The sequence below is a fragment of the Apis mellifera genome, linkage group LG7, assembly GCF_003254395.2.
Source record: "Apis mellifera strain DH4 linkage group LG7, Amel_HAv3.1, whole genome shotgun sequence".
Classification (NCBI taxonomy): Eukaryota; Metazoa; Arthropoda; class Insecta; order Hymenoptera; family Apidae; genus Apis; species Apis mellifera.
In genome coordinates this window covers 12095899-12108712 of record NC_037644.1, presented here as the reverse complement: position 1 = coordinate 12108712, position 12814 = coordinate 12095899, and the positions used below count along the sequence as shown (strand labels likewise).

The 12814-nt window shown below is 24.7% G+C and overlaps 2 protein-coding genes across 3 annotated transcripts; one reads left to right on the top strand and one right to left on the bottom strand.

The window, feature by feature from the left end:
* Positions 1 to 277: 277 nt before the first annotated feature.
* LOC724672 (SRSF protein kinase 3) lies at positions 278 to 6917 on the top strand. Of its 2 annotated transcripts, none has more exons than XM_006568352.3 (6): positions 278 to 1133; positions 1485 to 1680; positions 1760 to 2075; positions 2232 to 2810; positions 2881 to 3175; positions 3261 to 6917. In XM_006568352.3, the coding sequence occupies exons 1-6, from the start codon at positions 913 to 915 to the stop codon at positions 3550 to 3552; spliced, it is 1899 nt and encodes a 632-aa protein (XP_006568415.1). In that variant the 5' UTR covers positions 278 to 912; the 3' UTR covers positions 3553 to 6917. The 2 variants fall into 2 exon arrangements, with proteins under 2 accessions (XP_006568415.1, XP_006568414.1); XM_006568351.3 differs by having other exon boundaries at positions 279 to 1133; positions 1467 to 1680.
* Positions 6918 to 9807: 2890 nt separating this feature from the next.
* LOC414012 (sodium/hydrogen exchanger 8) lies at positions 9808 to 12800 on the bottom strand. The gene is made up of 5 exons (XM_006568353.3): positions 11513 to 12800; positions 11257 to 11426; positions 10802 to 11173; positions 10382 to 10713; positions 9808 to 9864 (listed from the first exon to the last, which is right to left on the bottom strand). Exons 1-5 carry the CDS (start codon positions 12798 to 12800, stop codon positions 9840 to 9842), a joined length of 2187 nt encoding a protein of 728 aa, XP_006568416.2. The 3' UTR covers positions 9808 to 9839.
* Between the last annotated feature and the right edge of the window lie 14 nt (positions 12801 to 12814).

The following is a 12814-nucleotide window of genomic DNA, read 5'->3' as shown; positions in this document are numbered from 1 at the left end:
TTTAAATTTTATTGTTCATGGTTATTAAAAGTTATTTATTTTCTTTTATATATAGAAATAATATTTTTTTATAAAACAATAATTTTTTATATAAAATATAAAAAAATAGTTGATTATAATGAATAAATTAAAAATATTGATAAAGTCATTTTTAAATAAACATTAAACAATTAATTTAAGTATAGATAATATAGATAATATTTCTAATAAATTATTTTTTTACATTATTTGTATTTGTTACATTATATAATTAATTAGATAACATACACTTTTCCGATTGGTTGTGCTGCAATTGATTATTAAAATGTATTTGATGTTCTTTCATAAGAAACTTTAGCTAAGTATAAAATATTCTATGAATTTCATTAAAGAACATAGAAACTTTAAGAAGAAAATTTTATCAAAAGCATCTAAAACTATAAAATAATTATTTAAAGATTTAGCGAATTTTAGCTTCGTCTGCTACCACGGCATTGAAAAGGAACTATTGAGTACTAATTATTAACGAAGGCAGAAGTAGGAGGTCGCGACTAGATCAGAGAAGAAAAATTTTAGTGCAAGTGTATTGCCGATATAACAGGCAATTTGAGTAGAAAGTGGAAGTGCATTGATAAATACAATATTGACGACCTGTAGAACGACACCTGCTTTACTCGAAACGAGAGACGAGGACACGGTGACGGCGGGGGCGGCCATACTCAAACAACCGCCGAGCGAAGTGCGCGGCATAGCGCAGAAATGAAACGATAATAAACTATATTATATCGTTCGTAAACCCGGGGAGACGGTAACGGGTGTAAGTGCCTCCATTAAAACATATAGGAAAAAATTACAAAAGGAAGTGAAAACGGAAGTGTGGGAAGTGTGAAGAAAGAGGAAAGCGGCCCGACGAATCGAGGCGCACGGAACGGTATGAGTGCAAAGACAGACGTGAACAGGCGGGTCCTAGCGATTCAGGCCAAAAAAAAAAGGCACAAGCCAAGCAAACGAAAAGGAAAAGCAAATATTCAAGATGAATCAGAAACATCAGGAGCTCAATGTTCAAAGGCATCGACTACTCAACAAGGACAAGGATCGAGTTTCTATCAGGATGCTTCTGCACAAAGACCATATTCCAGTGATAATGGAAACAGGTATTCAAATATCATTGTCATTTTATTTTATTATATTGATATTCTTCTCGTTGACAATTTTTTGTTTACGAATTATATAAATTTTTTTGATGTAATATGTATTCATATTGAATTTCTCATCGAGTTTCTTTTATATTGCAAAATGATCAATTTTGTTATGGAATATTTCAGTAAAAAATAATATCTATATTTTTTAAAAATGTATTTTATTGAATGATTAATGAAACAATAAATTGTTTTTGTTAATCCCATGAAAATTTTTGAAAACAGTTTATAGTCTTTTATTTTCTAATTCGTGTTTGCTCCCTACCTTTTCCTAACTAAAACTTACAGATTGGAACCATGTCATAGCTCAAGTAATGAAACAATGGAAGATGGTGATGAAGTATACAGTAGTGAAGATGAAGAACAAGAAGATAGCAGTGATTATTGCAAAGGAGGATATCATCCTGTTAAAATAGGAGATTTATTCTTAAATCGCTATCATGTAACTCGTAAGCTTGGTTGGGGTCATTTTTCAACAGTCTGGCTTTGTTGGGATTTACAGGTATATATTTGATTAAGAAGAAAATATGTATTTTTTAAAGTAAATTTATAAATATTATGTTTTAAAATATGTTCTGTAGGATAAACGATTTGTAGCACTTAAAGTGGTCAAATCTGCATCTCATTTTACTGAAACTGCATTGGATGAAATTAAATTATTAAAAGATGTACGTGATACAGATCCTAGTGATCCTAAACGTAATAAAACCGTCCAGTTACTCAATGACTTCAAGATTAGTGGCATTAATGGTTTGCATGTTTGTATGGTATTTGAAGTTCTTGGACATAATCTTCTTAAATTGATCATCAAATCTAACTATAGAGGAATTCCAAGAAATAATGTTAAACGTATCATTAGACAGGTTCTTGAAGGTCTTGATTATTTACATAATAAATGTAAGATTTTTATACTGAAAAACATTCGATTAATATTATTCTATTACAATATTAATTTGGGTTAATAAGTTTTAATTTTACATGAATTTGAAACATTTAATATTATTATCACAAAAATTAATTATTAACAAAATATTTTTGTGTTTTTCTTTGTAGGTAAAATTATTCATACAGATATTAAACCTGAAAATGTTCTTGTTTGTGTTGATGAAGCTTATATAAGAAAATTAGCTTGTGAAGCAACAGAATTACATTCACTTGGAATGAAATTGCCAGTATCTTTGATTTCAACTGCACCAAAGGAATTCCAAGAACCCACTCCTAATTCTAAAATGTCAAAAAATAAGAAAAAAAAACTTAAGAAGAAAGCAAAACGTCAAAATGAATTACTAAAAAAACAAATGGAACAAATAGAAGAACTTGAAGAGCAAGATAAACTTGCAAATAGCACAAGAGCAAATGGAGAATTAGAAACAAATAGTCCAGATCAAGATATAAACACAGAAAGTATAGATGATAATACTGAAAGTAAAGGTTCACCTGATATTTCAGAACCATCTGCACCTTCATTGCATATAAATGGTGTAGATAGTTTAACGGTTGAAGAAAAAATAGAAAATCAAATACCTCAACAATCAGAAAAGATGGAAAATGCAAATTCATGCGATGTAGAAAAGAATTGTGGTGAAGTAATACATTCACCTGATCATGAAGATACAGATGAATGTAGTGAAGGTAATCTTTAGAAAGTAATTTTTGTATATATAAATAATTATATTAATTTCATATTTATTTTTTTCTATAGGTCGCAATTTACATCCACCTGAAAGTAAACAATTAAAAAGAGCATGTATAGCTCCTTTAGATCCTGCCCTAGTAGAATGTGATGTTGAAGTGAAAATAGCAGATCTTGGTAATGCATGTTGGGTCCATAAAAAATTTACAGATGATATTCAAACTCGTCAATATAGATCATTAGAAGTGTTATTAGGATCTGGATATGATACATCTGCAGATATATGGTCCACTGCCTGCATGGCATTTGAATTAGCAACTGGTGATTATCTTTTTGAGCCACATAGTGGTAATTATTATTGCAGGTAAAGTACCATTTTTTATAATCATTCAAAAGAATTTGTTCACATTTATAATATAATGTAAAATATATTTTGTTTTTTATTGTAGAGATGAAGATCATTTAGCACACATTATTGAATTGCTTGGAGAAATACCAAGACACATTGCTCTTTCTGGCAAAAACTCAAAAATGTATTTCAACAAGAAAGGTGAATTGAAACGAATTACTGGATTAAAACCTTGGGGACTGTACGAGGTGCTTATAGAAAAATATAACTGGTCACCAAGAGAAGCGCGCGAGTTTGAAGAGTTCCTAACTCCGATGCTCGAGTTTGACCCGAGTACGCGAGCTACAGCAGCAGAGTGCCTGAAGCATCCATGGCTGCAAATTAAAAAGTGATCATGTTTTTTATCGTTTTATCTTTAAATTCTTCAACTCTATATTTCTACCATCCTGACGTAATTATAAGTCGAGAGTGTAACAAGAGATAATGATCAGCAATGGCCAAGTTCTTTCATCTTATATATATTGTTTTATTTTTGCGTAATGAATGTATTATCACTAAAAACGCACAGTAAAAATTATTCAATATAAAATATTATATATATGTATAATATTATTTTATAATAATATTATAATATATTATAATATTTAATATTATAGGATGAAAAATTATTAAAAATGTATCTTATAAATTATAATTTAGAATTGTTTTTTATCTTTTTTATCTGTTAATAATTTTATGATTATCATTTACGTCTATTATTGTGATTAATTTTATACAGTAAATAGGAGTTATCTAATACCAAAACAATTGGAAAAGAAAGAACTTGCTACATTCCACCAAATTCCAATATTTGCAGTAGTTGAATATACTTCTAATTGTAACACTCTCGACGATGGCTGCCTACTTGTGTATTTATAAATTTGTTAAAACATGTTTTTCATTTAGTGATGCTATCTTAAATTAAAATTTCGTAGTACTTTATTATTTTACATGGTCATCGTTATATTATCCTTTATATTATTTGTCATTTAATTTATCAAATATCCCAAGAGTCATGGGACCTACTCATAATGTACTTTAGGAAAGGGCAGGCCCATTGTTATGCTATAATGAATATTAAAATTTTCATTAAAATATTTTTTTGCATTAAATTGATTATTCGAAATTTATTGATAGCAGATTTTTTTCTCTGTGATTTCTTCTTGTGCTTAATTAGTGTTCAAGAAAGTTTAATAATCATTACTATTATTGTCTTGATTAAATAATACTCATAACACATACGCCGGAACGTGTGTTTAAGCAACTGAATCTTTGTACAAATTCAATGAATGCAGAAATACATAAATATAATATTAGTATAATTAAGAGTTGGTCGCCAGATTCTTGGTAAACAATTGGCATGATTCGGAATAAGACAGTGCATACTTTATTCAATTACAATGAAGAAATTCTAGAATTTAAATTTGTAATAAACTCATAATAATCATATATATAATATATGAGTAATACAAAAATAATATAAAAAAGAATAAGTCATGGAATTTTGGTAAAATCATATACACTGTCGGATTTCGAACAATAACTGAGACATTCAATAATTGTGGTATATGTTTTCTTTCATTTAATTTATTACATATTTCTTTATATCGCTAGAAGCATATATCATATATATATTGTACAATTATGAAAAAGAGAGTAGTTTCTGCATTATGACTGACAATTCGGAAATATTTCATAAAATAATCATGATAAAAGAAATACGGTGTTAAGTTCTGCGCGACCTTCTTTACTTCGAGCTATTGACTGATTATTAAGCTCTCTGCCGATAAATTGTCTTCTATTTTATAACGAAAAAAGCGAAACAGTACGATTACTGACTATTCAACATTACAAATATATTTTGTATCGTTGAATTCTATTTATGCTTCCAAACAAATGTTCAGTTTCGCTGTATCTGCCAATTTAATATCATTTTATCAAAAATAATATCGATTGAAAAATATTTTGAACGAAACTGATGGAAATGCATATAAAAAAAACTTTTATTATTAATTGTGTTACATTAAATGAGAATATGTTTATTCTGGGTAAAAGAGGAAAATAGTTACTTAAAGTAGGTCATTTAAAATTAGTTATGTTTATTTTCGTTAAGAGTTTGTAAATCAATGAGTCTTACAAAGAGACTACTTTAGTCATTTTAATACATTTATAATTCATTTCCATATTTAATAAAAATTAAAATTTATACGTACTACGATAAAGAAAAAAATACTGAATTGTTAATATTGACTTTTACAATATTTAAAAGAGATAGTTGATAATTAGGATCATGATAAGATTTGATTTGTTTGATTTTATTTTTTATTTTCTGTGCATTTCTTAATAAGAATGCTTCTTCTATCTGATCGATGAAATTCAAAACTTTTATTTAAAATTATCATAGATACATAACTATCCTCATGTAATCATGTGATCCCACCATAATTATAATCTTGGGACTGATGATGGCAATCCTATTGAATTTGTACAGTACATAACCGAAGTTGTCATAATTAAATATACATTCATATTGTGTTACGGAACGTGGCCAGTGAAATCCGGAAAAAATGCAAAAAGGATACAAGGAATTAGCAAAATAAATGTTTTTTCCGAAATATATCTCGAATTTTCGCTTGATTATTTTTATAATTGATGATTGGTGTTCGATAATTCGATCATCATGTGTTTATGTATCATTAATGATAATTTTCGCTTTAGGAAGGAAATATAAAATATGATAATATTAACAAATGAAGAACATTTTTAAAAATGAATGATAATTTAAATCATGCAGCAATCGTATGACAAATAAATGATCTTTTTTTTTTTTTTGATAAAAATTTAGATTTCAAAAACATGCGATTTCACCCTATAGCCGCACATTACAAATATACATACCGAAAAATTTATATATATATATAAATTTATATATATACATAGAATAAATGGAATGACAATTTACGTAGGTGTGATTCGCTGCTTTGGCGCTAGTTAGGATGAAATTAACAAACATCAACATTAAAAAAATGTGTATAGCTTAATGTACGATGAATGATATACGAGAACTTCCCTTCTTTCCTTTTCTTTCCTTTTCTTTCCTTTTCCTCCATATATATATATACATCTCCGCTTTCCAAAGTTTGTGCAAATAATGTATTCATACATATATTAAAACATGAAAGCTCGTTGCGCATATTCTTTTTCAATATTATAGAACAATCATTTTAAGTACAGAAGAAGAAAAATCAATGAAGAGTTAAACAAAGCCAAAGAAGCTTGTTTATACAGGGACCCAAATGAAATTTTTACAGAGATTTATATTTCATTTGATAGATTTAATTATATAAGTGATTGAAATTTTCATGCAACAATTAAATGGAGTGAACAAAAGTCGATAGAAAATCTCATTTTATTATTAAAATTTATCTGAACTGGAATTTTCAAAAAATCTTAATATTAATTTACTATAATTCGAATAAAATTTTTCAAATGTAAAAAAAGAAATGAAATTATATTCTACAATATAAAAATATTTAATGCGCCAAGGAAGAATGAACAATATCAACACCAAGAAAATGCATAAACGAAAAATATAATATGTGATTTTTTGTAATATTATAATGTTCAAAAGTATGGATCGACAAATAGAGATGTCGATTAGGAATGGAAAAATTTGAGGTTTGATAAAATAAAATAAAAAAAAAAGATTTCAAATGAACACCAAGTTATATCATGTAAATTGTGACGTGTCTAACACGTATTGTAAATATTGAAATGTAATTGGGAATTTTACACATTTTTAGACTGAAGCGTCTACATTAAAAAAATTGCGATAAGTATAGTAAAGTGCTTGAGAATCTAAGAGAGAGATCTAATGGATTATATACGACAACTTAGTCAAATTATAATCCCTTGGAATATTTCCTGTAATAAATGAATAGAATCGAGATATTGTTTTATGGATCGATATATAGTCATATTGGTCGTAGCGTTGTAGAATTATTTAACTCTGCATGCTTAGTCGATTGCTCGATGTTGTACATACACAAATGTACTGTACTGAGCATTAATAAGGATATAACTATTGGTAAAAATATAGAAGCTCATGATATGTGAAGATTCTTTTTAGAATTTTATTGGATAATAATCTAATGCGTGAATAATATTTGAACAGAGAATATGTATAATTAAACTGACTGGAGCATTAGCAAAAAAAAAAAAAGGAGGCAAATATGCTCCACCATGCTTTTAGACAATACTTCATTATTAATGAAAAAGATAACAATATCTATTCTTATATTAATGATTGATTAAAATAGATAATTTAAATAGAATTTAAATTATCATAAAAAATAGAAATAATTTATAAAAAAAAGTAAATTAAATAAAAAACAAAAGCGTGCTTTTTGTAAAAAATAGAAGTTTTGTTCATCTTATAAACTTAAATCATATTTAAAATATTTTACATTGAATTTAAATTTCATACAATGATCATACAACGGTATTTCCTATATTCGCTGTGTTTTTGCATTAATACAAAAAAAAAAAAATATATCATAAAATCAAAACTACTTTTTTTTATATACATTTATCTATATCCATATTATTGCACTCAAGGAAATACCATGAAAGATCAATTATGATGAGGATGTTAAAAAATTGTAGCAAATCATTTCTAAAAATAAATGCCTCATGCTCCAGTCAATCAATGATCAGATGAGGCATAAAAACGTAGACATAATAAAGTAGAGATATCGAGTCAAACAAATAAACGGATTTGATGTTTAGACGCTGCCTCCGTTATGTGCCCTGCCGCAGAAAAATAAGATAACAAACCCGTGTACCCTGAAATCGGTATATGATATTAAAAATAAATACACATTAAAATAAAATTAATTGTATTATTTTTTTTAGCTCCATAGTCTTTGAAATCAATAAAAAAAAAGATTTATTTTTTTTTAATGTTTTATTGTATAAATATATGTTTATATTCATATATAATTTAATTTTATATAAAATTTTAATTATTAAAATTATAAATTACAATATTTGAGTTTATTAGATAAATAAAAATATTACAAAAAAATACAATACATTCATATATTATGATTTAAATTGGCGTGATATAAAAGAAATATTCAAAATAAAGTATTTTAAATAAATTTTTATTATATGAAAAATTAAAATTTTTCTTTTTATTTATTTATTTTTTTTTTTTTTAGAAAACTAATATTGTAATAAAAATATATTCATTTAAAAATACATCTTTTATATCATGCAAATTAAAATAAAATATTTTAAACATTATTTGTACATAAACATACAAAGTATTTAATTATTTTATACATAATACTTTAATAATATATAGAATATTTATGAATAATTAGTCAATAAATGCATAAAAATTAATAAGTTTAAATTAAATTTTTATGTTATTTTATATTTGATTATTATAAATTTTAATTTTTAAAAAAAGAATATATAAATATCCTATTATAATATAATACAGACTAGGACAAATAAAACATTACAATTGTTTTTATCAAAATTATTTGATTTGAATTTTGATTGATTTGAAATTTTTATATGTAAATCAGATTAGTTGTAAATTAGACTAATATTTTGAATTATAAAATATTATTAAAATAAATTTCATAATATTAAAAATTAAAAAAATTTTATCTTCATTTTTTTTAAATGAAATGGTATTGATTTTTTTTTTGTATGATATCTATATTGAATCTAATAACATTTATTTTATCTTTTTTTATTTTACAAAATTAGAATTACAGTGAAAAATACTTTCCATAAAAGTATATACATAAAGAAATTTATATCACTTGAGATATTTTATATAAATTTATATTTCATATAAATTTCAATGATTTTGGAAAAAATTGCTTGTAAAATTTCCATTTCCATTCTGTATATATATATATATATATGTAAATAAAAAGATATTATAAATGATTCATAACAAAATTAATTAGTTTAAAAAAATTTATCACTTATTTCTGTTTTATTTATTTTTTAGATTAAATAATTTAGATTTATAGATTCTTTCAATAATCCATATGATCCATATTTAATTTTATTTTAAATTTATATTTTCTAATAAATATTTTTGTTAAATTTCGTAATTTATATAAATCTTTATTTTATACGATATGCAATATAATTATTTTAAGACATACATAATTTTTTTTTGTGCAGTGATTTAAATACTAATAATTTTTTAATCATGTATTTCTTCACATTATATTATTTAATTATAGTATTCAATTTCTAATTGAATTAATGTAAATAAAAAAATAATTATTCTTATTCATTATATGTAAAACTAAATAGTAATTTTAATTTTAAAAATATAATTGATAATATTTTTAAAAGTGATTGTAGATCAATTGTAGATTAATAAAATTAAAAAAATGGAATTTTATGTATATACGTGATATGTACAAATTTAATACTAATAATATAAATTTTTACAATATTTTTTTACAAATTGATAAATAAAATATATTTTTGGTATATAATAATATTTTCACTCAAAAAATCAAATATTCATATCAAATAATAATAAATTTATTATTATATAATTCATTAATGACACAAAATTGATATTAAATTTATTTGAAAATTAATCAGACCAATCTTCGTCCTCTCTGTAAATTAATTTTAAATTCATTAATGCTTAAAAATCTAAATCTTATATTAAATACAACCCCTCACCAACAATAAGCTTTGATATAGCAAAGCAAATGTTTAAATGCTATACGATCTTCTTTACTAAATTTTTGTTATTATATTAATATATTATATTAATATAACAATTGTAAACTGTTTACTGTTAATAAATAATAATATTTTTACTAATAATTTTCTTTTGAAATGATACTAATTATTAATAATAATTAATATAATAATATAAAAATAATATTATTGTCATAAAGATTAATATTTCATTTCAATATGAATCAGTAAGATGGATTATAATTCATATTTAAAAATATACATTAGAAATATTATACAAATAAAAATAAAAACTATAATCACAGAAAATATTTTTGTTAAATTATAGTAGATGTTATTATCAATAAAAGTTTATATATTTATAATATAAGCAGAGCAATAATAGCACATTTAGCATCACACAAAATAAATTATATACTTAATATAGACCCGTGACTTGGACGTCTTTTACTTTGTTTTCCATGTATTTGATTTTGATTTTCTACTGATAAATTTATGTTTAATTGTGCTGTTGATGCACTTGTTACTTCATCATCAGATTCCATTGGACTAATTCGAATAGCTTGATACCATTGATTTGTTAAATCTGTCATTTGAGATTTACAATCTTTTAATTCTTGTTGAGTAAATCTTCTTGTGAAAAATGGAATAAAAAATTTTAAATCCCATCTTGCAAAACCACGAATTCGAGATTGAAGAAAAGATACTTCAATCTCTTCTTCTGTTAGTTCTGATAAATGTTCAGAGTCTATTGTTTGTCCCTAAAAAAGGAAAATATATATATATATATATATATATAATTTTAGATAAATATTTTCTCATATGTATTTATATATATATGAGATATACCCATTCTCTAGTTTTACTTAATGAAACTTCTTTATCTTTCCTTTTTCTTCTACTATTGTTCTTTTGCTTTTTTTCTGCTCTTAAAAATTTTAATAATGGCATAGTGGAACCACCAAATATTAATGTTGTAAATAATACAATAATTAATGTAGTAGTTATAATCACATGTCGTGTTTCATCACTAAAATCCAAGTGTAATGATAAAGCATAAGAAATAGCACCACGTAATCCACTAAACCACATTATGAACATCATTTTTCTAGTAATCTGATGTTCCCGAAAACGATTTACAAGAAAGGCTAAAGGAAAAATGTTTGCAGCTCTACCAATTAAACATAGAATTATAGACCATATAATTAATGCTGGTTCAACCTATAATTAATAATTAAATATTTGTAAAATTTATTGTATTATAAAAATATATTATAGAAATTAAAAGTTTTATATTATTTTACCCTGTGTCTAAAACTAAATAAAGCTAATCCTAGATAAGCAAATACACAAGTTTCAGCAATAAATGCTAAAGTTCTCATAGTTTGTTGCATTGTAATTTGAGTAACAGTTGATAAATTGAAATGTGTATAATGTGACATTACAATTCCATTAAATAAAATTGCCATAATACCTGAAATAATTTTATATTTAAACATTAAATTATATACTTATTTTATTATATTAAAATATATTGAATTTGAAAATTTATATTCATACCAGATAATTGTATGCCTTCTGCCAGAACATAAGGAGCATAAGTAAATACTAACATAAGTCCAAACTCAAGGGAAGGATTTTTTCTGAGATCCACATGTTTAAGTAGTAATGCACTTATAAGAGCAAAAACAACTCCAATACCAGCAGAGGCAAAAAACATAAGACAAAATCTGTTTAAGCCAAGTATAATAGCCTCACTGGTAGTTGTTGCATTATTGGATTCCAATACAGATGTAGTTAATACAATAGAAATAGCATCATTTAAAATGGATTCACCAAAAACTAACATATTTAATACTGGATCTACTTCTAAGGCATGAAATATAGCTACAGTAGCAACTGGATCTACTGCTGATATTAATGATCCAAATGCAAAACTTTCAACAAAACTAAGTTTATATGCTACCTGAGCTAATCCCAACAAATAAATTCCAGCTCCAATAACAAATGCAGATATTGCTGTACCAAATATAGCAAAAACCAAAATACTACCAATATTTTGAAAAAAATTTCCTTTGTGCAAATTATATCCTGATTCAAATATAATAGGTGGAAGAAGTACAAGGAAAAATGCAGTAGGAGAAAAGGCTTCTTCTTTTCTCCAATTAGCTATATTTTGATTTGACATAAGATTTATAATCATACCAATAGCTCCTCCTAAGAAAACAATTACTACAGACTCTGGTAGATATTGAAAATTTGTTTGTAACATAAGATGTATAAGTAAAATGCCTAAAGCTAAAACACAAAGGACAAAAAATATGGACATAGAACTATTATGTTCTTCTTCTGCAGATCCCTTATCAGGTAATACTGGTTCTGCTGGTACAACTGTTGTTGTACTTGTATTAGTTGTGTTATTAATATCTGAACTTTGTGATGGAATTGTGAAATCTAATATATTACTTCCATTTTTATTATTAGTAATATTCGTAGGCAATATATTAATCTTTTCTGTTGTTTGATTATTAAAATCATGATCTGATCGGACCGTAGTTGTAAATACATTTTGAGATATATTTATTATATTTGGAGTAGTAATATGTAATTTTAAATTATTGTTATTAAAATTATTTAATATATGTCCTATTAATATATCGGTACTCAAATTCGTTGGCATAGAATCTTTTAATACGATATTTTTATCATCTAATGTGACATTTTCATTTTTAAGGTTAGAATTTTCTTGTGCACATGATTTTATAATCCACATACTCAATATGAAAAATGTAATATAAATTATATAATTTTTACATAAGAATTTATTTTTAATCGAATAAAAATTCATATTTAAATTATTTT